This window comes from Melospiza georgiana, chromosome 2 (assembly GCF_028018845.1).
Source record: "Melospiza georgiana isolate bMelGeo1 chromosome 2, bMelGeo1.pri, whole genome shotgun sequence".
In the NCBI taxonomy this organism is placed as follows: domain Eukaryota; kingdom Metazoa; phylum Chordata; class Aves; order Passeriformes; family Passerellidae; genus Melospiza; species Melospiza georgiana.
Genome location: NC_080431.1, coordinates 70,639,360 through 70,665,859, shown reverse-complemented (window position 1 = coordinate 70,665,859; position 26,500 = coordinate 70,639,360). Strand labels below are relative to the sequence as shown.

Genomic DNA, 26,500 nt, shown 5'->3' with positions numbered 1-26,500 from the left:
TTCCTTTTTCCTTAAGCAGGAGCCTGCTTTGCTTATTTCCGGGTACCACCTCACAGCAGATGCCAGGAAGAGGGAATTTTCATGGGGGCACTGGCATTGTGCCAGTGTCAAACCATAACACTATGACATTTAGTTCCTAGTATAAAACATTTTTTTCATTTTTCTATAAGAAATTGCCAAAAAAGTAGCTGTATTTTGCACTGAAGTTTCATCACAAGACAACTGATTATCTCCTTTGTGCCTGGTCCAAGTCACAAACATTTCTTTCATTTTTGTAGCAGCAGCTCAGACCCTTGGAATGTGCTTCATTCTCGTGCCTCATCTGTATGTGTAGCAGAATTGTTTCCCTCAATACAAATAAAATTTACATTCCTCATAAATCAAGGTTATCTAATGTCCCACTTTCAAATCCCAGCTGCTGCAAATCTTACACACACAATAAATGTCTCCTTTTAGAAAGAAAGCTGAAGTATGAGGAAGAATCATAGAATGGTTTGGATTGGATGGAATTGTGTGGAAATAGTTATAAAGACAAATTCTAATAATAACTGAGAAAAGCAAAACATGGAAGAAGGCCTTTGAACCTATCCTTTGTTTGCAATTAACCTTTATAAGTCTTAAGTTGATTTAGGAGCATTTGAATTAAAGCTTTAAGGATGTTGTTTTTTGACAGGAACTTTCTGCTTGTAGTTAAGCCTTAAAGAGTTTTGCAATAATAACCTTTTGAAGTATAATTTTAGAATATTTCTTGTAGTAAGGATCTTTGAAACTATAGCTTTAGAATATATATAAAGGAAACATGCAGCTTGAGAAAGGAAGATGAACATCGACTCAAGGATTAATATTTTCAACCAAGGGAAGGTGGACATCACTGTTATGAGATTTATAGTCCTTCCAAACAAAAGGTGGACCCACATCTGGAAACTGAACCTCACCATCTGGCAGACTTCTTCCTTCTTTTGGAAACCAAACCACCACCACCTGGGATACTCCCTTTCTGGGATACATCCTGAGAAAAAGTAAATCACAATAGTGTATAGAATTGTGACATAAAAATTTGGAATAGAAACTGCTGATGAGTAAAAATTGCGAATAGGAACTGCTGAGAAAGCTTATGAGTGCCCCTATAAATACCTGTAAGCCTCAGCTATCGGTGTGCAGTTGGAGGGAAAACTTTCCCCACTGTACCCAATGCTGTATTGCTCATACTTTACCATATTAATTCATAAATTGATTGCTGCTTGAATATTGGCCTAGTCAAGCTTCTCATTTATAACATAAACGATCTTTGTGGTCCCTTTCCAAGCCAACCCTGTTATAATTCTGATACTTCTTCTACTGACACAAAAAGAGCGCTGAACAGGGAAGCTGCACAGAAGTAACACCAGTGAGGCAGAACTAGCAGGATTCAGTTCTATTTCGCTCTCTCAGCATTTCAGGCTCGCCCAGTGAGTGCCCCTCCCACTCGAGCACTTGGAAACTCCGACAGCGGGCTCCTGAGGCGGTGTTGGGAGGGAGCCGCGCTGAGAAACCCCTCCCCTGCATTTATTCCTCCACGTGAGCGCTGAGAGTGCCGCGTTAGGCGAGCCAGGCACTGCCCGCACTTATACAGGCGACGAGGAAGAGGCTGACCACCACGAAGGAACTCCCGAAGGTGCTTCGGGGAACAAATGCCTTCCTCGCTCACAGCGCCGATTTTATATTGGGCGCGCGCGCCCTCCGCCGCCGTCCCGAGTCCCAATTGGCCACCGCGAGATTGGGGCGGGGCTAGAGCCGGAGGTCGGGCGGTAGCGCATGCGCCATTGGCGGCTCGTTGGGGTGCGCGGTCACGTGTCGGGGGCGGCGGCCGTTGGCGCCTCAGCGAGCGGCAGGGCCCGGGCGGCAGCGGGTGCGTGAGTGCGTGAGTGAGGGGGGTTCTGCTCTCTTCTCCCCTTCCCTTCCCCCGTTTCTTCCCTTATCCGCTTTCCCTTCCCCCGCTGTTTTACTTTCTCTTCCCTCAGCTCGGGCGCGTCCCGGTGCGGCCCCGGCGGGAGCGGCCCTGCGGCCCCGGGGCCCTCTCCGGCCCCCACCACCCGCCTTGTGCTGCGGCTGAGCCCGGGCAAGCGCGGCGTTCGCAATCTCTACCTCTGCTCTTATCCTTTGGACTCAGGCTTTGCACTGGTCATCCTCAACATTTTTCCCTCTTTAGGAATGTGTGTGTGTGTGCGTGCGTGTGAGAGAGAGAATGCAGTAATTTGCTTCTTAATTTTTTGCCGTGATAAACTTCTGTAGCTCATCGGGTGACTAAGGGAGGGCTGGCAGGATCCAGGATGCTACTGTCCCTCTTTATGCTATAAAGAGCTTGGGATTCATTGCTTTAATAACCCTTTTCCGAGAGTATCTCATGGATCTTCTGCTTTAAACATCACAGAATCACAGAATCACAGAAGTTCAAGGCTGGAAGAGACCTATAAGATCATCGAGTCCATCACCTGATTTCTTTAGAGTGTTGTTATTTTATCTGTGATACCGTGTCTATAAATACACCAAGATCATAATATATGATGCTGAAAAGAATTGTTTCCTGGTGTGTCGTGTTGGTTAAACTCTTTGGTGCTATATGAATAGCTCACTAGATTTTTTTAGAATTGGCAGTAGCTTTTGAAAGTCTTTGCTTGTTTTGTGCGAATATTTTCAGGGTTATAAGTATTTAAAGATCCGGTTAAAATCTTACTTGATTTGAGGGCAGGGGAATTTTAGACTTTCACAGTAAAATCTTGAGGGAAATACAATTTGAAATTTTTCTTCTTAGGAAAACTTGAATAAAAAGTCGTTAGTGAGCAGTTTCAGCTTTCCAGTGAAATGCTTGGTCCGCAGCCTGTTGCTGGAGTTACAGAGTCTGTACGGCAGAAAACCTTGGAGTGCAGCCAAAAACACCAACAAAATTGCTGTTGTGTCTTACATCTTCTCTAGCACAGTTATGAGAGTATTTCAGTACAGATCGCCTGAGTGACCAGCCTGCTTCACTGTGGGGTGTGCTTTTCGGTAGTTGGTGGGTTTGTTTGTAAATCTTCCCAGGAGCAGAGTGCTGTTCACCCTTCACTTTGCAAATGTTGGTGCCCGGTCCATAGAATAGACTGTGAATGTCATCGTGTTTCAGTGTTTGGTGCATAGCTCAAAGGAGTTCAAAAGCATTATTGTTTGTGACTGTGACAAAGACAGGGCCAATGCTGTTGATTGCAGTTAAGAGTCATTAAGGTTGGAAAAGACTTCTGAGATAAAGTCCAGCCTTCAGCTGGGACAGATGTGAACAGCTGTAGCTCTCACGTTTGAGAGCATAATGATAGAGTTACATTATGGCAGTGTCCTGTCTTTATAGCTGTTTTGCCAGTGTCATTTATGCACAATTTCTCTTTTTCTTTGCATTGTTCTCACAGAAGTTGATTATTCAGCATATCCAAAGATGAAGAGGAAACTTGCAGCAGCTGGGACATTGAGGCTTAGTCCTAATGAAGAAGCCATGTTCCTGAAAGAAGAATATGAAAGAAGAAGAAAACTAAGGTTGCAACAGGTATGCCTGTATTTTTCCATGTGTTGTATTTCATTTGATGATGTAACAAATAATTTAGGAAAAGTAACTGAAAAGATTATTTCCTGTAAACTAAATTTCAAGGTGACAGTATTGTAGAATGGTGAAATTTTTTATGTTGGAAAAGACCCTGGAGATCTTCATGTCCAGCTATTAGTCCAGCACTGCCAAGTCCACTGCTAAATCATGTCCCTAAGTGCCACAACTTTGAGCTTTTCAAGGGGTAGTGACTCAGCCACTTCCCTGGGCAATTTGTTCCAGTGCTTGACAACCTTTGCTGTAAAAAAAATAATAAAAAAAAAGGCCTAAAATACAGAGTGAAAAATAATAAACTAGGTTTACTAAGTTTTCAGTATAGTTGCTGATTTTAATCTTGAATTGTAATAGGAGCCTTGCATAGATTATTGTGTTGTATTTTTGGAGGGAAGGATATTCCAAGCAGTGGTTGCAGTTTGTCACTTGTGTGCCATTTTTTGGACTTTAACCAAAGTGTTTAATTAGGATTAAATTTATTATTTTATATATTAATTTTGGGAAAAGGTAACAGCAACTTGAAAGTATTTTCTGAATAGATTGTGAATGGAATATCTGATGAGATGGAAAGGTGGAAGTAGGGTAAACTGTGTTGTAGAAAGTCTTGCTGCAGAAAGTATTATGCTTTTCTTGAATTGCTGATAAATGTGAATGCTCTTTCTACAGGTCAGAGAGCAGCAGAAGTATATCTCCTACCAGATAAGGCAGAAGGTAAAGCAGAGGAGAGAAGAACAGCTGCATCAGTTAGAGGAGGCACTGAGAGCTGAATGGCAGAAGGCACAGGAGGAGAAGATGAAAGCCCTGGAAGAACTGTATCTGTCAAGCTTAAGGGCGATTGGGGAGGGTCACCGACAGGCCAAGGAAAATGTAAGTGAGCTTGATATTATTGTATCATGGTTTCACCCCAGGCAGCAGCCAAGCACCAGGCAGCTGCTTGCTCCCCTCCTCCCCCTCCCATCCCAGTGGGATCTGGGAGAGAATCAGAAGGGTAAAAGCCAGAAAACTCATGGGTTGAGATATAATATAGACAGTTCAATAGGGAAAGCAAAAGCCACACACAGAGCAAAGCAAAATGAGGAATTCATTCACATCTTCCCATGGGCAGGCAGGTGTTCAGCCATCTCCAGGACAGCAGGGCTCCATCATGTGTAGTGGTTACTTGAGGAAGAGAAACAGCATCACTCCAAACATCTCCCCCTTCCTCCTTCATCCCCCCTTTATGTACTGAGCATGCTGTCAGATGGTCTGGAATATCCCTTTGCTCAGCTGGGCTCACCTGTCCTGGCTGTGCCTCCTCCCAGCCTCCCATGTACCCCCCACTCTCTCACCAGTGTGGCAGCACAAAGAGCAGAAAAGGCCTTGGCTCTGTGTGAGCCCTGCTCAGCAATAACAAAAACATCTCTGTATTATCAGCCTCTGTTCAGCACAAATCCAAAGCACAGCCTCGTACCAGCCACTACGAAGAAAATAATTTCTATTGCAGCCAATACCAGCATATATTGTCAGAGCCAATTTCAATGTTTTAGAAATACCAAAATTGCTGATGTTTGGTTTTTCCTTTGACATTCCTGATTTTGAAGTCCTGGTACCTAAATAGACAACTTTTTAAACATGGAAATGTTTTTGAAGTGGTTATGTACTTTTTGGCAGGTATCTTCCCACAAGATAGTTTGTCTTGTCAAGGCCTATCTGTGACAGCTTTTGCTGGGCAGGCTTTAAAGTTACTTTGATTGTATTAGCTTGTATGATCATGTGTGTTTGTACTTGGCTAAATTGTACATAATGAGTCAGTATCTCAATTATGCCAGTACTACAGTAATTTATTCTCCACCATGGATCTTTTTTATGGTTAAGAAAATACATTTAACATTTTTTTCCCTTCAGTGCTCCAGTGACATGGAAAGCCTTGGTAAGGGCTTCAGAGGCCTTTGCCTGCACTGCAAACGGGTGTCACTTTAATTCTGTGCCTACAAACTGGTTTCACTTTATTTAAAATCCTGTAACTTGTGTAGGCTCTGCTTGACAGATCATTGAGATTGCTGGGTAGAATTTTTCTATAGTTTGACTCTGAATCAGGTTTACAGAAATCAGCCAAAGACTTCTTACATGGATTTTACAAAGTAGCTTACTTCCTGACTTAGTCAGGATCTTCAAAGCCAAGTAAAATAGCATTATGCTTTTCCATTTATCCATGTCTTTTCTTTATAACGTCCTTTCCAATGCTAGGATAGCTGAGTTAGCAAAAAAGTCTGGAACTAGTGTTTTAGGAGGAACAGAGAAATAAAAAATGTCTCTGTTGATGACTGAAGGGTAGTAACACACTTCTTCTACATAGTTTAGTCTGCATTTGCTACAGGATATCTTTTTCATCAAACTGATCTAGACAAAGCTAGGATTTCTATCAATATTTGGTTAAATTGGCTGAGGGATGTGGCAGGTTCACTGCTGTTTTTGGCAGAGAGGAAGAAAATAAAGATGGCAGAGAAGGAAAAGTTATTAGAGTATTTTAATCTTAATACAGTAGAAGGTAGTTTTGAGATTGTGTTTCTCACCAGCAGTATCTAATTTGAAATATCATACTAATAGTATGAGATGTGAGTAAAATTCTGTATTAAGTGATCACAATATTTTAATGTTAAGGAACCTGACTTAGAGGCTCTGGCAAAGCAAGCAGAAGAAAGGAAACAAAGAGCAGAGACGAGACATAGAAAAGCTCTGATAGAGCAGAAGCACCAAAAAGAAAAATTACTTCGTGAGCAATCCAGGTATGCAATAGTTATTTTGTTTTATTAAGAATGAACTTTACGGTGTCACAAGGTGAAAGGCAAAAATGTTGATGCTTATTGCTTGGAGCTTTTTCAGTCTTGAAATGTTATGTATTAGATAATTAATGCTCATGGGGAAAGCTTGTGGCTTTTGGTAAAAACTGTATCTTTAAAACCAAGACAAGAATGTCAGATATTCAACCTGGCCTTATGGATTCTCCAGGAGTTCAGTGACAAATGAAATGTTGTCAGGCCAGTTCCTGATGGAGAGTTAACCACCTGTAAAAAGGACCTAGTGCATTTGTCATGGTCTTCTTTCTTAGGGTTTTTTTTTTTTTTAATTAAGCAGGTTGGACCAAACTTGAGCTGGTATGGAATATGGTCTGTGTCCTCTTGGGCATAGTTGTGCTTGAGTAGAGCTAAGACCTGTAAATTAAGTAGTTAACTGTATCTACACTGAAGCAAGTAAAGTGTTTTGAAGTGCACAACGCTTTCTGGAAACCTGGGTCAAAAGCAGAGATTTTGTATTGCTTTTGGAATGCTTGTATATATGAATGTTTTTGCTTAACTTGAAGAAGGTAATTTTTAATGCTGCCTTCCAGCCCAAGTTCTGTTGTCTTTTTAGTATGCTTCCCCATGCCTATGGCCCAACCATTCAGTGCAGGTACTTAGGAATCTGATTTCAGGTTTACCTTTTATTTTGCACTGGTCTGTCACTGTTGCTTGAATAATTTTCTGTCTCTCTTCTCTCTTGTGGTTTGTTTTGTTTCTGTCCCCCAAGACGAGCAGATGCACGTAAACGTGCTCTGGAAGTGGAAAGACAAAGAGCAGCCAAAGTTGCAAGCCTCCCACCTCCTCCACCACATCCTTTTGAGGTATGTATCTGTAAAACAACAATGATCACAATTTCAGGGTTACCATATATAAGTATTTGCATATATAAGGACAGTGGTTCAGCAAAAACCAAAAGAATTATTTAATTAGGTATTAGCAGATTTCTTGCTACTAATCTTGGGTACTTTACTGATCTCTTGTTATATGTGAATTTTATTTCTTGTAATCAGACTCTTATTTTTGAAGTTTATCTGTCTTTTTAAACTTTCATCATATGTCATTTTCATTTAGTAGCCCCAATCATATGAGACTTTACAATGATCTCTCAGCATGTACATTACATGCCTTCTCAGCCTGCTGTCATACTGATGCCGTTAGCAGTTTGTTTAGTTCTGTAATAATTGTGTCTTTAGCTGTGGGGCAGCTTTGTCGGGGTTATCTTCTCCCTTCAATTTCTTTTTCTTGTAGGGAGTACTAAATAAAGAGGAAGCTCTTTAATTTTCATAGGAAACCATCACCCAAGTCTGTTGGGAGGCTGCAGCCTTTTGAGGTGTGGCTTTGTACCCCATTTATGCTGCTTTGGTTTCATAGAGCTGGTGCATAGGTGTAGAATTGGCAGTAGGATTGCAGCTCCCAACTGCAGAAAGAACACTTACATGCATTTTTACTCTGGAGTTAACTAACAGAACTTCATGAATGCAGAGTTTAAATTGCCTCATAGCATGTCGTACCCTTTTAGACCTTTGGGTTCAGGGATATTCAAACTACTGACTATAAAATAAAGGGTTGAGGTATACTAGCCCCTCTCAGAGTCAGTGAAGCTTTCAAAACTTTTCCCAGCTACATCCCAGCACATTATGTACAGGTTAGAGTGCAGGATGATAAAGGTTTGGTGTTGTATCTGGAGAAACTGAGTAAGGTTTGACCCTTCCGGTTTTAAGAATGATTAGAAGGAGTACCCATGGCATTTCATTAGTACAAGTTTCTCTCTAGATCTTTTCCTTGGTTGCCCAAAGGTTTTCATCTTGTATAAGCTGGATATGAGTGAAGATTAAAACAAGGGTTGTAAGGGAGTGGTAAAGTTTGGGGTTATTTCTGGTGAAGTGTATGCTGTATTGAAATTCAGTACATCTGGAATAAGGTCCTGTGTGGTGCAGTTCAGGTAAATTCACACACCCTTTCATGCTGCTGTTGCCATCCATGTTGTGGCACAGGGTGTGTTCCTGGTGTGTCTGGTGTAGAGCAGGTGAAGTCTATATCAGTCCAAACTTTATTTCCTGGGTTTCAGGTGCTTCTGTTGCTCAGTTTGGCATTGTGGGAAAGCAGTGAGATGCTGTGGCTTTGCTTTGTAGTAACTTTTGCAGTTCAGAGTGGGTCTTATGTCACATTTTATTTAACCCTTCCCCATAGATAGTGACTGCAGTTAACCTCCATAACAGCTAAAATGGCACAGTACTTGATATGTGATACTTTTATTTAATACTTTTATCCAGCAACATCAATAATGCATCTTCCTTCCCATTTTATAAACACAGAATTTTATCCTCATTCTTTAGTGTTTTGTCACCAGGGAAGGCAAGAAGTCTTTATTTCAGGTTTCTTCAGGTTCTGGTGAAACTGATTCAATTGTGTTGGATGTTATGTCTGGGTCAGTTCTCTATTTAAGTATCGTTCCTTTCCAAAAATTAATGCATTTCCATCCATTAGCAAATGTCGTTTACCCACCTTTTCAACAAATGGGGTTTGTAAGTTGTTTTAGTGGAGTTTCCAAACATCTGGATTTTCTACAGTATGTGGGTTTTGTTTCTGTTATGAAGTTCATGTTGTGATAATGGCAGATTGAATCAGTAATTTTGCAGATATGTTGAGTTTTGGTTGAGGAAAAGAGGTTGCTCTGTTTCAGTATAGCACAGCGTGTCAGTTTGTTCCATTTAAGGACAATCTGACTTTAAGCCTTTTTCTAGTTTTCAAATCTGTGTAGATTTTAATCCTTTTGTTGTAGACCTATGGCTGGGAGAGCACAGGGCTAAAAATAAAGTTATTTTCTTCAAAGAGTTGTTGGGTGCCATTTACTTCATAGGGGAAAATGTTAAGTAATTGAAAGTTTGAGAGATTTTTATCGAGAGAGAAAACAAAAGATATTGACTGTTATTTGGGGGAAGGTAAGTCTAGGGCTTTGTCTTGCAAATGTCTTACTCAAAAGGCACTGAATTTAAATTGTTTAACTTTAAATCCTGTGAATTACAGCAGATTACAGGGTCATCTGAGTAAGTCTGCTTGTTTTTTCGAATGTTTGCATAAGGAGCTTATTAAATGCAACTATAATCATAATCTGATGTTCTGTTGCAATAACAATTGACTATAATTTCATAAAAAGGAGCTCTAGGGCATTGTTGTTCATGGCATGATTGTTTAGAATATAAGAAGCATTTTCTAAAGATACTCTTATTATTGTGATTTTACCCAGGTAGAAAAGAAGTAGTTTTACTCTATCATAACTCATTTTGGTTCTCAGAATTATGGATTTTAGAAGTTGAGACCATATTTAGTTAGACCAAATGAAAAGTTACTTAATCGAAGTTAAACTGTAAAGACCATTTTATTGAAAAATGTTGCAGAGTTCTTGGAAACTTACTTTTTCTTACATGATCTATTAGATTTTATGGAATGGAAACAAAACCTAAAAGGTATTACTATATTCTGCTTGAGTATTCATAGCATTTGTAGAGCTGGGGTCATGAGGGTTTTTTTTGGCTTTTTGTCCCATTTCATGATACTTTGCTGCTCCAATTTTGCCAGATTTTAGTGTAGAATTATTTACTTTTTGAAGGAAAAGAAAAAGGAGGGCGTAACTACAAAACAGGATAGAAGTATGGTATTTTTTTCAGCCTAAATTGAATTTGACACTACTTGAAAAATTGCAGCCTCCGACATAATTCTCGCATCTTCACAGCTTTTGAATAAAATTCTGGAGACTTGATTGATTACATGTAATTAATAATTATTTGTTATTGGTTGTTAATCTTAATTTTTTTAAATAATTCAGAAGAGATGTTTAATTGTACATTCTGAAAGTAACCCGGTACAGGGCAAGCACTGGTAATCTGGCTAATGAGGTTTACGTCCGGGATTTGCCTGTTTTTATAGCTATAATCATTATCTGCAAATGTTGATCTGTTACAATTACTATGATTTTTATTGATTAAGAAATTCAGCTTTGTTTAAGGATCATAAAATAAGTTACTGAAGTTCTGTTGGTAAGGCTAAAAGTAGTTTTACTGGTTTTGGGTCCCTTATGACAAGAAAGACATTGAGGGGCTGGAGCGTGTCCAAAGAAGGGCAGTGGTGCTGGGGAAGGGTCTGGAGCACAAAGCTGGTCAGGAGTGGTTGAGGGAGCTGGGGGTGTTTAGCCTGGAGAAAAGGAGGCTCAGGGGGAACCTTGTCACTCTCCACAAGTGCCTGAAAAGGAGATTGTAACCAGGTGAGGGTTGGTCTCTTCACCCAGGTGACAAGTCATAGGACAGGAGGAAATAGCCTCAAGTTGCACCAGGGGAAGTTTAGACTGGATATTAGGAAAAAATTCTTCACTGTCTTGTCAAGCACTGGAACTGACTGCTTGGGGGAGTGATGGAGTTACCATTCCTGGAGATATCTAAAGGATGTGAGTTGGGGCACTCAGGAACATGATTTGGACATGGCAGTGCTGAGTTAATGGCTGGACTTGAAGGTTTTTTCTGATATAAATGATTCTATGATTCTTTGATTTTCATTTAAAGACTTCACTTTCTACAGTCTTCTTAAAATGTAATAGTCATTCCTGAAATTTTGTATGCCTCATTGCATGAGATAAGTTTAAGGTATTTGTGAGACTTAAAGCTGTTCTTTGTGTGTGTGTATTTCTTTATGGCCATGTTAGTTTTGGAGCACTCAAGCTGTGAATCTTTCCAGTCTAGTTAAGGTGGATAAGAACACCTTTTAGGAGAAGGTTGAGGGAAGAGGAAGCTGAGAGAAAATTGGTGGAGGAGATGTTAAGTACAAAGTACTTATTGAGTAACCTAACCTGACAACTATGCAACTGGGAACATGAGGCTAAGCCAAAGAATTGTTCAAATTTCCAGAAAAGAGTTGAAATGTGTTGGTGTACCCAAAACTTCTAAAAACCCCCGCAGCAACTTAGCATTCTGCGAATAGACACTTTTCAGTGAAGTTACAGATAATGCTCTTTTCTCTGGTCAACTAAAATTGGACATAATGGCTCTGAGTTTCCTAAAGCAAGTCTGTAAATGACAAGTGTTGCTTTGCTGTTGGGTATAATTATTTTGTGGGTCTGTGGCTGCTCTGAGGTGAATATGACAGCTGTTGTAAGTGGGATTTGTATTAATGCATTCAACTCAAGTGCTTTTAAATTAGTGCATTTGAAACATGACACTGATGAGCATCAGTTTCTGTGCAGAGAAATGCCCAAGATGCTCTCCATTATTAAAGCCCTCTGGGTCTGCCTTGTGCTGATGTGGTTTATTAATTATTACATGTATATAAGGTTTTAAACACTATTTTCAGGGCAGAATTTGGTGGGGTGGGTTTCTTTTAATAATAATTTAGCTATACAGATCACTTCTGTTAGTTACTTGAATGGAGATACTGTTCTGTGATTCAGCTGTAGTTGCACCTTTCTTCCTAGAGTTTTGAAGTGAAGAAGATCCTTGCCATGAAGCCCTGTGGTGCTGGCAACTTTTCTGTTACACGTTACCACATTGCTGAAGCTTTGGTGGACAGAGAAGTGGACGGAGAGCAGGTGATTAACTCCAACTGTTTGTGCTACAGTCTTACATATGTGTTTCTTTACACTGAATTCATTGTCTGGGTATCAGCTAATGGATTTTCTGGAAGCTGTTTAAAGATACAAACTTGTATAAAGCAGCTTACACTACTTACTAAAGAGAATCTCAGATGGGCAGCCTTGTAAAGCCTGTTACATGCTCAGTCACTTAGGGGATCACACCTGGCAGTCCCTTGTGAACAGGCTTTTACTGAAAGGTGAGATCACAAGACTGGTATAATGTTCAAACACCCAAACTGGAAGACTTGTGGCTCATGCTGAGTTGATAGCTGCAGTTGCCCTGCTTTTCTCTCTTCCCCTCTTTTTAGCAATGTACTCCTAGACTTGCCTTGCATTTGGCTTGCTTATTTGGAATTACTTTTTTTTCCCTAAGTATATTTTTATGTTAGTAAGATTTTTCTTCCTTGAAAGTTGCAGATTGTTTCTGGTTTCCCAAGTGAGATGGAAGGTACATCAGAGATTTTTTCCTGTCACAGACATATTTTCTGAAAAATCCTTTTGCTAGGATTTTTTCTCCTGAGAAGCTGAGAGGCCTCAGAAACGAAGTGTAAACAATAATTATTTGCTGCTGTGGAATGCAGCAGGTGCATCTTTAATTGGTCTCATGTGGTTGTTTTTAATCACAGCCGATCACAGTCCAGCTGTCTTGGACTCTCTGGTCAATCACAAGACTTTGTTACCATTCTTTTCCTTTGCTTTCCTTGCTAGCCTTCTGATGAAATCCTGTCTTCTATTCTTTTAGTATAGTTTTAATATCATATATATCATAAAATAATAAATCAGCCTTCTGAAACATGGTGTCAAGATTTTAATCTCTTCCCTTGTCCTGGGACCCCTGTGAACACCACCACATTTTCCCCCTTGTTTAAAACAAAACCATGAGGATAGAAGTTCCCAATCTGTAATTTTGACCATATTTTATTTTACCATGTATTTTAGAAAAAATAACCACTCTGTGATAACAAATATATAAATTATTGTCTCTGGTCCAGCTTGAAACTGGAACACTTTGTCACCTAAGCTTACAAAATATGTAACAATGAAATTATTTTCCAAAGGTAAAAAATTATTTTCGTCCTGCTTGCAAGATAAACATTCAGGGATGTTCATATGGCATTGTATGTCTTTTTTAAGTGCTTTTGCTGCAGAATTATTCATTTATTTATTGTTATGTATGCTTTAAACTATCACACAACTTTTTGGACTAAACTACTGATTGATTGCCAGCCAGATGCTCATTTAGCTGCTGAAGAAGAAGGGAGACGTTTGGAGGAACTGCACAGGGAGGCAGAGAAGGAAAGAAGAAAGCAGATTGAAAAGGCACATATTAGAGGAAGTCATGCCTTGAAGAAGATCCAGTTGGCCAAGGTAGGCAAAGCAGTTATGCCTGTTTTTAATGTCAGAGCAACTGCTGTTAAGCAAGTTGTAGGTAAGTGATTAATAAAGGAATTACACTTACAGGAGGGAAATTCATGGACTAAATAAAGTTTGCAGAATGTCTTTGCAAAAAAAAAAAGTAAAAATCTGTTTGCTTATTTTGGCATCTAGAAGGAGTGAGAATGAAAGAACATCCTCTTAAATTTTGTTATCTGAATGTTTGGCCAGCTATTAACCAATAGGTAATAGTCAAAACTTTTCTAATAGGTAATCAGTTCTGCTTTTCCACATTAGCTTTAGTTGGAGTTGGTGATTTGGTGCTTCAGGGGAAGAAATTATTGCTAAGGAGGTAACAAGTTTTTTTATTTTTTGAAAACTTTTCTAAGTTTTTACTTAAAGACTGATACTCTGTTAGTGTGCAAGTCTGGAAATGATGAAATAGTTTCCTTTAAGAAATAAAAACTAATCTACTGAGAAAAGTCTTTGTACTGTGATCTACACTCAAAAATTTTTTGTGGTCTGACAGCTTCACATGTGTTTTTGTTGGCTAGAAAAAGAAAAGCTTGCTTGTTATCAGCTGGCATATGATTGGTCCTGAATGAGTAACCAAACTGAAATGGGGATTTGTGAAATATTTCTGGTGCTCCTGAAATTAACAGAAAAAAAATCCCAACAAACTTTTTTTAAAAAATAGCTCTTACATATGCTCAGTGTGCCAAAGAGTATTTAGTTTGCATCTTCAAAAGTAGCAACTGCTGAATTATATACTAGCAACAGTCACCTGGCAAAAGAAATACTCGTTTACCTTATAAAACAGGAAGTTTTATTATTTTGGGGGAAGTTGGCCTGCAGGTGTGGAGTCTGATCTTTTATTTAACATCAGATCTTGTAGGTAGTGTTGAAGACTCCTTTGTCCAAAGGGCTAATACAGTCTTCTCCTGAAGAAGCACTTTCTCCCTAGAATAACATTAACTTTGAACATTAACCAAACATCATGGTAACCAAATGGAAGCATTTTCTATCAGTCTTGATATGTGGCTGTCTGAATGTGAACATTGAAGGTTTGTGTTATCCCTTCTTTATTCTTGAAGGACAGGGAAAGATTCCTGGAAGAGCTGGAGCAAATGCACGCTCAGGATCGGATGCGCAGGAGACAGGTTGTCGCACAGATGCCACCTCAGCTTTCAGTGCCACCATGCAAACGCATGGAAACAAAAGAAGAATGGCAGAGAGAACTGGAGTCTGCATTTGAAGAAATGTGCAGTGAAGACAGGAGTAAGTTCTTTGGAGGTTGCTGAACTTGGTACCCAGTAAAGGAGAGGTTGCTGCAGCTGCCTCTTCCTGGGTGCAGCTGGTAACAAGGCTGTGTGTGTATTCATAGTTGGCATGCACACAAACAGCCTGCCAGGGCACATCCATACAGCTGGCTGTGCAGGCCAGCAGGAGAAACACAGCACTCACATTAAATACCAGCAGCACAAATGGCCTCCTTCTGTTTACTGCTCTGATCAACATGAAGGCCTTTTGGGGGATATGTGTCTTTAATATGGTATAGATCCCTCCAGCAGTTGGTCTTAGACACTCAGTCTATCCAGGAGTTGTCCCCTATATCCCAGGTGTCTGTCTGCTACACTACAGATCCTCCTCAGGTCTTATACACCCAGTCTAGTGTCAAGTGATTCATGCTAGAGCGTGGAGCCTTAGAGTTAGCTCTCATACTTATGTATGGACTCAAATGCACATGTGCTCATGAATGTGCTGTGGCTCACTTGGTGAATAGCTTTAGACACTTGCTCTTACCTGGCAGCTGGCCCTTAATGCTTAGTTTTCCCAGTTCTGGCTGCTGGGCATGTGAGCCCCCTAGATCTGCTGCTCCACTCCAGTTGTTACTGCACAGACCCAGCTGGGCATGTGGGCGTGTGCACAGACATGCACATCCTATGGATTCCTATGGCAACTGACCTTATATACTCGTCTACCCAATAGCTGACCCTGGATCCTCTTGTAGTCTTGGACATGCACACACATGTGCTGGCAGGTTTCTTAGGATCCTTTTCTGTCCTCTGTAGCTGGCTTGAATGCTTGGCTCTCCTGATCCCTCTGCTAGACAGCTTGTCGGTTCCCTGGCCTCTGCAGTACCGTGCCCAGTCTTAACAGCTGCCTGATGCATGACTCCTAAGCCTCTTACCGTTCTTGCTAGCTAGTCTGGCTTGTGATTTGCCAGCCCCTGCATGCTGATGCTCATAGCCACCTATGAGTAATCACTATATGAGGCCTAAATGCACTCCTTATGGCCTCTGCAGTCAGCAATGCTCTAGACACAGGTGCATCTGTGACTTCTGGTCCCTGTTCCAGTTGCTGGCCTTTACATATCAGTATACACACATGCATACAAAACACAGTGTTCCTCACGTAGGAAAACAGCTACAAGTGGAATTTAGTGAGAAAACAGAGCAAACTGTCAGGTACAGTGCATGGCCAGACAAGTGGACTGTCTCATTGTATCTCACTATTTTTGCACTTTTATCTCATAATAGTTCTGCCCGTGACTAACTTGATCCCTTCCCTGCCTTGGGTTCCTCCCCTAAGTACATGTAAGAAGCATAAAATTTCAAGGTGATGTTCCCCTGTGTCCCACATCCCTTGTAGGCAGTAACCCCCTCAGTCAGCAAGGTGATCATAGGGGAATTCCTGTTGTGCAGTCCTCTGGGATTTCACACCTGGACTGTGCAATCACTCTCCTGTGGCAGCCTTGTGAACAGCCAGGTCAGGGTGTGTCTTTTCCCCAGTGAAGTTATTGGGACCATGCGTAATTTTTCTTGTGAGCTGCTTTTGGTGTAAAGCTGGGCCTTTCCATCCCATCAACTTTCATTTTGAAAAACATAGCATATTCTAGTGGAAACTGCTGTGGAGGTTCTGAATGAATAGATGGCTGTTGATCTAAATAGTTTAAGATCTTATGTTTTGGTGGGGGAAAAAAAGGCTGGATTAAATCTGTTGTGAAATAACCTATTGATACTTGAATTTCCTGGGGATTTGTGTGTGAGTGTAGTCTTGCAGTGTTGTTTGATTTGTATTCCAAATGGTCGTTTTATTTCATTGTGCTCTTTTAATTAGACATGAAAGAAGACCTGATTCTGCAGTTTGAGCCACAACCTTTGCCAGCCCCTTCTGAAAGAGCTCAAGATAATGATCTTGATATCTCCTTGGAGCATGAATCTGCTTGTGATACTCAGCAAGAGTCAGGACATGTGATAGAAGAGAAGGTCCCTAATGAGCCAGAAAGTAAAACTTCTAAACTGCATGTTTAAATTAAATCTTTTCATTTTATATTAGAAAAGATTAGTATATTAAATAAATTCTAGTAATAAGTAAAATGCCTGAAGTAGTAAAACTTCTTAATGTGCAAAAAATAATTCAGTGTAATTTGGTTTATGTTTAGCATAGAGGATGATACCCTAATGATTATGAATTTGAAAATGAAAATGTGACTTCTTTTTCTGATATGCTTCAGTTCATTAGTATGCTGAGAATAATTTTCAGTTGTAAGAACTATACTGTTAGTAGCCATAATTATTCCTGTGAACTTAGTGTAAATTATGGATTGATGCTGTGTGTGAACTTAAGATTTTGAGATATTTCAAAGCTGAAGCTTTATAGTCTGCTTATCATGGTGTCTTTTATGTTCAGGTTTGTGGTTGAGCTGCTGCATATTGTGAGTAGGCTGGAATGGATGCACGAGTGTGTCCTGTTTGCCTGTGGCATGTCCAGGGTCATGTGATGTGAGCCAGAAGTCTCCATGAGCTTCTTGGCCAAGCACTTCTGCATCCCTTGGGTGGCACAGTCTGGTGTGTGGTGTTTGGTCTGTGGTGCATTGTGTTGCCAGTGCTGATAGAAAGCAGAGGGCAGGTGTGGGGATGGTACTGCATATTTCTGCTACAGATTGACTATAAAACAGTGCATCCAGCTTAGTCCTTCTTTCATAGCTTGCAGAGACAAGTTACTGCTTTTCTCTTGCAGGTAAGAGAAAATTTTGCTAAGATTTTAAAAATACACCTAAGCAATTTGTCCAACTCTGTAAGCAATAAAAAAGAAGAGAGGGTTTTTTTATGATACAAAGATATTCATTACCCAAAACTCTTAACAATTTCTGTTCTTTATAGGGCATGAAGAAGGAAAAACTTGCCAACCTCGATCAAAACTTGCCTTAAAGAAATTGTTGAACAAAATTAGAAGCCAAAAAGATGAGTGGACATCAAAAAATGAGAAAGAGAGTCAAAGTGAATTTGAAACTATTGAATCAGGCACAGTTGCTGGTGAAAGGAGACCATTATGTGATTTAGAACTTAACAAGGAGCAGCAGAAAAATACAATGTGTGAAGCCAAAGGTACATACTTGTGGCAAAGTTTGTTGTGTAGGAGCAAAAAGACTTTTATGGGGGGACTGTGACAGTAACTGACAAAATTGTTTAATGAACTTTCATTGTTAAATGTTTTGTCACATTGAATAAAGTACAGTTTCCTGTCTGTGCCTACAAGGCATTGAGGATTTGTTGAAACCACAAGTAGGGAAGATGTTTTGCTCTTATGTCCAACTTGTCCATTAAGATCTTGAAGAGAACAGATGTCCAAAATACCTTTCTCACTTTTAAATCTCACTCAAATTGTTGTCACAGTTGGTATTGCTGTACTTTAATAGGTGTTTGCCTCCAGGGATACAATTCTCAGTGCAGGAGTCAGCATTGAAGTTCTGCACCTGTTGAACTGCACAGCTGCTTTCTTTGGAGATTGACAGCTATAAATGCCCAAGACAAGCATAAGCTGATGAGTGGAGTTTTTTTCTGCTTTCAGGCACCATTCCAAAAAACCTTTTTGTTAAATTGAAATTTATAGCATTTGGACACTGCAGTTTGTTTGATAGCCAGATCATCTTGGGGTTACTTCCCATGTCTGTCCTTGTTGCCCTTCTGGTTGGACTAATGCTGAATTGGTGATCTTGTATGAGTGGGATTTCTGAAGTTTTCAAGTGATCAGATTGTGGCATGTGGCTTTGGGTTTTTTGCTTTTGAGTAATTTGTTTCCATAGGGTGCTTGTTTTTTTTTTAAACAAGATAAAGTGTTTTAGTTCCATCATGTACATGACCATGCCAACATAATGCCTGGGGTTTGGAGAGTGCAGCATGAGTGAAACAATGCCGCCTTGGGGAAAATGTGCTGCTATTTGAAGCTAACAGTACAGGATTGAGACTTTCTTTTTGTGCAATAGCCAAATGTCAGATTGTTTGCCCAGTACTGCCGGTTTTAGACCCTCTTTGTTCCAAGAGGTTAATGTGTGGCTTTTGATTCTTCAGGATGATCTTACTCTTGGCCTCCCAGGTAATATTAGAAATAATTTTCAGTCCCATTGAAGCTGGGACATTACTGGTATTCAAGAAAGACACACAATAAAGGGCTATTAAAGACTTAAATAATACAAAAAACCTGATTTTCCAGCTTATGGAGACAGGCAGAGTAATAGGATATAGAACCTTTCAAGAGCAGCTTATGCATTTTGTTGAGAGATGTTGGGAAACTGTAAAGCAAGATGTAAAGAAGATCCAAGGCTTGTTCTGACTGCAATTACAGTTAAATAACATGTCTATTTTAGACTCTATGAAAATGTTGGAAACTACAGTTGCAGATGAAAAGTCAGTTCCAATCCATCCTCAAGAACAAGCAGCTAAAATCAGAATGGAAGAGGCAGCTAAAATGAGAATGGAAGAGGAGAAACAGAAGTGGGTAAGTGTGTTTGTATTTATTTTTACCTCAGTTGTGGTGTAAAAAAACAATTTACAGAAGATTTTAAAATATTTCAGGTTATACAGCAGCTATAGGTACTCTTAACATTTGAACTTCTACTGTAACATTTTCTGTACTTCTCAAAAATGATGAAGCTGTAGCTGGAATTTAGAATAGATTGGAAAACCGCAGTTTCTTCAAATCTAACAGGTGCTGTAGGCAAGGGTAGTCATGGTTAAATGAAAATCACAGTTGTACATTAGTGTCTTTGTTTTATAAAGGAAGGGTATAGTCAGCAATACATAACTCTGAAAACTTTATTTACCCTGTGTAATAATGTAGGAAAGTCTGTGAGTTTGTGTTTAGAGTGACAGGAAGAGCATGCAAACCTTGAGTAATTTTTTTTTTTTTGGTTATCTAGGAAGCAAATGCAAGAAGCTTTTTGTGTCTGGCAATGCTATATTTATTACATGTAGAAAATAATTCCTTTTTGCTTTGTTTAATTATATCTATTGTGTATTGTGTTTCACTGTATTTTAATTTTTGTTGTATCCCTAGAGACATACCAGCTGTTATGTGGTAGGTTTAAAAGAAGCCGTTGGAAAAAAGCAGAATTTTGGGTCTACGTGCAGCCTTCAATTGTAGAGTTTAAGTTCAGAAATCAAGGAAACAAATTTTGACAAAATAGTAATATTTAAAAAAAAACCAAGAAGTAACAGATCCTTTGTGAAAGTGTGGCTGCTTTTTTTAACCTTCATTTTCTCAGGTTGCTTTTCCTGACATCGCATTTCAGACTGTTATTAAAGGCTGTTGTCCACTTCATCTTTGCCAGTACTTGGAAATTTTTCTTTGCTTCCCTTCTAAAAGCACATATGCTGTCACTAGGTGTGGATCTAAGTGAATTGTAGCTGATAGGTACATGGAAAGAGAATAAAAATAAACAGACTACTTCAGAGGTTTATGGAGTGCTCTCAAAGTGGTTATACATTAGCTATTTCAGGAGCTTTTTTAAAGCTTGAATTAATGTTTAGATGTGTTAAACTCTGATGAAAAACTGAATAAAATGCAAAATAGATTTTTCAAGTTTAGGAAAATGGCTTCTTTTGCAGTCTTTGGAAGATGGTAACATCTTGAATGAATTCTGATTTTATCAATTTTATTAATTTGAGAACAGATAATAATGCAATAATAAATGGATTCGGGGATTGTTAGAAATATTGAGCCGATAAAACAAAGTTATTCCTGTAGACTTTGAAACTCTTTTTAAAGGTCCTGTTGCAACTTGGTAATACCTGTCACCAGCAACAGAATTTCTTCTGTAATTTGGAACAAAAGTTTGTGTATGGTGTTGTGTGTGAGCAGTCTGGTTTCTTTGTCATTTGGTTCTAGAGATTCCCCCTCATTTTTCTTTTGATAGAATGAGGAAATAGAGAAACAGAAACAGGAGCAGCTGGCCTTGATTAAAAAAATTGAGGAAGAGAAAGCTCTTTTGGAGGCTGATTATCTGAAGATCCAAATGCAAACCTGTTTGGAGCAGGCTAAGAAAAAAAAGGAAGAGGAAGAGCAAAGTCAGCTGGTGCAAAGCCACAGTCTCCATTCCACAGACCAGCAGAACCAAATGGAACATAAGGTGAATAATAACAGAAAATTGTGTGTGGATTTTCATTTGCTATTATTATAAAAATAAAGAATGCCATTTACCAATTTTGAACTATATCAATTAAGACAATTTTTATTTTTTAGGCTGTGAGTTAGAAATTTGTACGTATTAAAGCTTCTTTTTCTAGTGTACAAGCTTCTATTTCACATGCTATCACTGGACCCAAAGGAGTGGCATGAATATGTGTTAGAGGAGGTTTAGGTTAGATTCTGTGGTAAAAGGTTTTTAACCAAAAGGATGGTTGGGCACAGGACCAGCTCCCAGAGAAGTGGTCAGAGCACCAAGCCTCTCTTGAGTTCAGAAGAGTTTGGACAATGCTCTCAGATAGATGCTGTGACTCTTGGGGATGGTCCTGTGCAGGACCAGGAACTGGACTTTGATGACCTTGTGGGTCCCTTTCAACTCAGATATTCTGTGATTTTGTGATTGTCACTTTTGCAGTTGTATTGTCTCTCTGTAGTTCAGGGGGCAGCCTTGATAATAGTACCTGTTAGTAACATCTGGTTATAGTCACATAATGATTGTGCATATAGACATAACCTTTTTCAGAAAGGTAAAAAAAATCATGGTGGGAGGAAAAAGAAAAATCTACCTCTGTCTTTGTTTAAATCTCAAACAGCTGCTTAAAGAAGAGAAATTTATGGAGGATGTTGAAGGAAAGTAATTTTTTTATGTATAAAATCTTGCTTCACTTGCACAACCAGTACTCTTGTGAGCCTGATTGCCTTGGAAATGCAGCTACACTGGCTCATTGCTCCCTGAGTTTGCAGGGTATATTTACCTCTTTAGGCTGAGCTGCTGTAAGCACCATTGACTTTGATGGTGTGTGCAGAGAGAAGCTGTAGCTGTGGGCCATCTGTTCTAGAAACTCCTTTAGCTTCATTGCCTCAGGCTGAAATCTCACAGACTTCAAACAGGGTGGTACCAGCAGCTTCTGTAAACTTAGATGCAAGAGCATACAGCTTAAGGCTGATGCCATAATAGTTTTCTGTGAGTTAGTTGTATATGTGGATTAAAATTATTTTATTTTGATTAGACTGGAAATACATCAGAAGCCAGGAGTCCAGGAGAAGACAGTCATAGACAGATGATACATAATTTTCAGCAACGCCTTCTGCAGCAAAAAAGGTAAGTGTCTTTATGGAATGTAAATTGTCTTTATGGAATGTAAAGCATCTTTATTAAATGTCTGTTCAAAGTAATTTGAATGGCCTTGATTATTGAAATTGCTGTTTCTTTTTGCACTGCTTTGAAAAGATTCATGTTTTCGTTCTGTTCAGGCTGCACAAACAAACTATTGAAGAAGTTAGAAAGAATCTACAGGAGTATCAGAATACACTGAGGCAAAGGTACCTGTGTGCTTCTGAAATGCCTCTGAGCACCAGGGAAGCAAAGCCCATTTGCTTAGAGCTGGTCTCAGAGCTGCCCCTACAGACACAAGGAGCGCAGCCAGCACAGTACCAGGCATCAGAACAGGTTCATGCCCAAGAGTATGTGCGGTCATTGCCTGTGTTTTCAGGAACGTTGGGTATGTTGGAAAAACCACAGAAGCAGCAAGAGCAAGTGCATGATATTTGTCCTGGAAAATCAATGCAGCTTTCAGAAGCATCAGATCTGAAGCATGGAGGGTTTCACTTGCCCTGTGACTGTGCTTCACAGGAACAAGTGGGAATATTTGAAACTGCCAATAATCGCATCAGAGAACCGTTCCAGTCCCATTTACCGTCAGGGTCAGTCAGGAAAGAAGTGACTGCAGTAAGAACACAACCAGAAGCACACCAACAGCACTTCAGATTTGTGTTGCCTGCAGAAAGTTCCTCTGAGTCTTCAGAAACAGTACACTCTAAAGAGTTACCTCAGAAGATATCTAACTATCGAAACAAGACAGAAGCTAGAGAAGAGCATCTATTTAAGACATCCGTCATGCCAGCCACAAAGAGATCAGCCTTGGCTGATCCTTTAGCCTACCAGCAGGGATCTGTAGAAAGCAGCAGCAAAACATGCCCTGATCAACCCCTCAGTCTTTCTGAACCCACAATTCTAGTGCATGAAGAATCTAAAGCTCAGGGTGTTGAAGAATTCTTGATGTCAAAAGCAGGAGATGCATCTTCATTAAATTATGCTGGTATACTGAGCTTAAGGGACAGAGTGTTGGCCTCATCAGAAAGCATCCAAGCTCAGCAAAAGCATTTGAAAGAATTGCAAGAGCAGCTAGATGCACAAAGAGAAGCTCTTCTTTCTAAACAGAGAATACAAGAAAAACTACTTTTACAGAAGCAAGATAAGTTGAAGGAACAGATGCAGAGACAGCAAGAGGCTTTGAAACAACTTCTAAACAAGCAGGTAAGCTTTAGGAGCACTTTGCATAGGTAACATCAGTAGGTGATCAAACCTACAAGTCAGTGCTACATTGTACCCCCATGGAGTGTTGATAGTTTTAGGTGATTTCCCATAATGAAAATTTCAATTAGGACTTGTGATTTCTAATCAGTGCTTTTCCTCTGTAAAGCTCCGAGAGCACAGTTTTATTAAGTCCAACAGAAATACTGTGAAGGTCTGTGCTTGGTCTCTGAACATAATGCCTATTGAAATTGTTGTCTGAAATACCTTGTAGATAGAGTTTTGTCTTCATATCTGTAAGTGCACCTCTATGTGTTAAGCAGCCCTTGTATTAAAAATACATAAGTAATACCTGAAAGGATATCATAAGCATCTTGAATGGATCATTTTTAAAGCTTGTCTTTTTGTGTGTACCCACTGTGAAACTGGTTTGGCTGCTGCAAACTCGAGCTGTAATTTGCTTGTTTCTCAGCAACAGAAGAAAAATCCAAGTTTATTTTTGAGCTTATAAAGAGCCTCCTTTTGCCTCTCCTTGTGTTTTTGGGGTTTTTTTAAACAGAACCCATCTTAGAAGAATAACTGTTCCCTGTAGTTTCTGTCTTTTGATTTTGCAGTTTCCAAGCAGCTAAAATTCTTGAATTCAGGAGCTGAAAAAGTAAAAGCAGATTTGGGAATTTTTCCTGTTAAAAATTATGACTACTCTGATCTAATCTCACAAAGGCCTTGAAAATGTAACTAATGTTTGAGCACATTAGGTTTGTAGAGCTCAGTAAAATACCTCCATGTCCAAATGTTTTTGTGAGCTAAGCAGATCTGTATGGTATCCTGCATAACTGAATTACTTTCTCAATGTGCTCAGTGTTGTCCTGCATGGAATACACACAAGAGAAAATGCTCTTTTGATAAATGAGTGTAAATATAATCTTATATAAAACCGCTTCCTCCCCTCTCAGGTGAGACATATTTGCCCAAATGAAGAAATGACAGAGGCACAAAAGCCTGTCAGGATTAAGACAACTGACTTCCAAGTCTCAGAAAACTACCAGCAAGAGAATTGTGGCAGGAGTAAATTTCACGGAAGTGAAACAATTTCACGGTGCATTGGCCCAGTTGAGCAAACTGGTAAGGCTGTTGTTTTTCATTATAATTTTTATTGCTTTACAGCTGAGTTGGACTTCTCTTCCATCTCTCCAAGTTATTTGAAGAGTGTGTGTGTTTGTGCACATATTATTGCAACATACTAAACTTTGTTTTGCAGAACAACCTGAGAAAGTTCTCTGTAGAGAACAGAAACGGAGATCTTCCAAACCACCAGTGACAAAAGTCAAGTTAGGTCTTGGTTTGGAGCAGCATGAACTTAGTATTATACCAGAGGTAGACACGCCGAAGAACTGCAGCCTCTCTTTGGCAGGTAAAGTATAAAATATGTAATAAGTGCTGTTATGAGTAGTAGATTGGAGAAATATAATCTTTGAGATTATAAGGAAATTATATCTGATACTGTTGCCTTTCTTAAAGTATAACTTACACTGGCAAAGTTGTAGTTCAGAAGAGTTTTCTTTTGTTAGTGTCTGTCTAGAAAAACATAATTTAAACAAAATTTAAACACCAGGAAAGAAAATTCAGTTACTCCATGACCTGAGTTCCCTGTTGATAATTCGTTTGGGCAGGATTTGTGTTAATAGGCAGTTTTACAGTAAGTCTGAAGAGAAGTTGGTAAATTTTGTTTAATGGTTTACTTTTTGATTATACCAAGTAAGTGATTGTGAAATCTTTCAAGTAAGGTATTAGTATCAAGCTTCTACAGAAATTTTTAGGCCATCTTTTAAAATTGTTTTTTCTAGTTAAAAAACACGTTGCAAAAACTTGGAGAGCAATACAAATTTTATAAATATATTTGTTACAGTCGGCTGGCAATGCTTTGCAATTCTTTGTAAGGAGCATTATTTAACAAGTACAACAAACTCATGTTTTCTAAAGGTAAACATTTAAATTTTTTTCGGTGTCTCTTCACATCTAAAATGTAATGCGTATTTTACAAAGCTTTTTATGTTGTGTTCTTAAAAAGGCTCAGCAGAGCAATGTGAGTAATTATAGGCCCATCTGGCCTATTCCTTGCAAAATAATGAAACAGCTGATATGGGACATCCTTCAATTAAAGAAAAGTAGTTAATACTAGTCGGCATCAGTTTATGCAGAAGAATTCTTGTTGGACTGATTTGATATCTTGATTAGATAGAACCTTCCCCAACAAAACTTGCTATTGGAAGAATATATTTATGTTCTCAAAAGCACTTGGCTTAGGAACTTGAACTTTAGTAACTTAAACTTAGCTGTATAATACTGTTAAGATCCATAGCTGATTTATTCTTGTATTATCAAGGCATTGGTAATGGTAGGTAGTAAAAACTTGAGATTTTTATTGGATTGGGTGGCCAGAAAGGGCTGTTTTGTGGGCTGGGTTGCAAAGAAAGACATCTTTAAACCAGAGCAGAGAAGTTGTATTACCTCTGGATCTGGAGAAGTTACATTTTTTGCAAGTTTTCTTGGACTTGCTGTGTGAAAAAATTAGTTTGAGATTTTTTTGAAGAAATACTTTGGTGGAGTTAGGAATTAGTTTTTGAGAAGTCTATGGTCTGCATAATCTTTCAGCCTGTATAATGCATAGACTGATGTGATATGGCTAAATTCATTAAAATGGAGACCATAAAAATTCAGCAGTGTATTTCTGTAGAATAGAATATGCATCCTAATGTTCCTCATGAAGTGCAAAACACTTCCTTTTTATACCTAAACTGATTGCAGGTGTTTTAAATCCAGATAAAACAGATGATGGTTTTAGAGAAACTGCTCATATTTCAACCTTTGGGGAGTTTGCATGTGTGAAACATCATGCTCTTCATGCAGGTATCTTTCCCTCAGGTATAACAAGCTATGAAGGAAAAGCCTCCAATGAAAGTCCAAGGCAAACTAATCCACCAGGAAGATTATTACAACAATTGCTGATGATGGCTGCTGAAACTTCATGTGAATCAGGTGAGGAAATCCTCTCCCTTCAAGAACACCATTCAGCCATTCAACATTGCTGATTTTGCTGCTGTTTATTTGTAGAGTATGACCTGGCTGTTAAAGAACCTGCAGTGCTATTTAATGCCATTGAATTTTGAGTATAAAAAAGGATGTTTCAATAAGCACTTGTTTCAAAATGAATTTTTGTCTTTTGGGTTTTTGTGATCCATTACCATTCTGGTAACAAGTCCACACTGCAGGACACTTCATTGCTGGTCAACAGTTTCTTGTCCAGG

General features: G+C 39.2%; 1 protein-coding gene across 1 annotated transcript in view; it reads left to right on the top strand.

Annotated features, from left to right (window-relative positions):
- The first annotated feature begins 1,831 nt into the window (after positions 1-1,831).
- The window catches only part of CEP295 (centrosomal protein 295), a 44,255-nt gene continuing 19,586 nt past the window's right edge, over positions 1,832-26,500 (top strand). Inside the window, exons 1-17 of the mRNA XM_058043984.1 lie at positions 1,832-1,888; positions 3,417-3,550; positions 4,268-4,468; positions 6,242-6,366; positions 7,148-7,241; positions 11,882-11,995; positions 13,268-13,408; positions 14,509-14,692; positions 16,535-16,702; positions 17,581-17,805; positions 19,065-19,195; positions 20,613-20,825; positions 21,892-21,983; positions 22,136-23,198; positions 24,149-24,317; positions 24,454-24,606; positions 26,118-26,231. Of these exons, the coding sequence (XP_057899967.1) occupies positions 3,443-3,550; positions 4,268-4,468; positions 6,242-6,366; positions 7,148-7,241; positions 11,882-11,995; positions 13,268-13,408; positions 14,509-14,692; positions 16,535-16,702; positions 17,581-17,805; positions 19,065-19,195; positions 20,613-20,825; positions 21,892-21,983; positions 22,136-23,198; positions 24,149-24,317; positions 24,454-24,606; positions 26,118-26,231 (3,295 nt within the window). The 5' untranslated portion in view covers positions 1,832-1,888; positions 3,417-3,442. The remainder of the gene's footprint in view (positions 1,889-3,416; positions 3,551-4,267; positions 4,469-6,241; positions 6,367-7,147; positions 7,242-11,881; positions 11,996-13,267; positions 13,409-14,508; positions 14,693-16,534; positions 16,703-17,580; positions 17,806-19,064; positions 19,196-20,612; positions 20,826-21,891; positions 21,984-22,135; positions 23,199-24,148; positions 24,318-24,453; positions 24,607-26,117; positions 26,232-26,500) is intronic.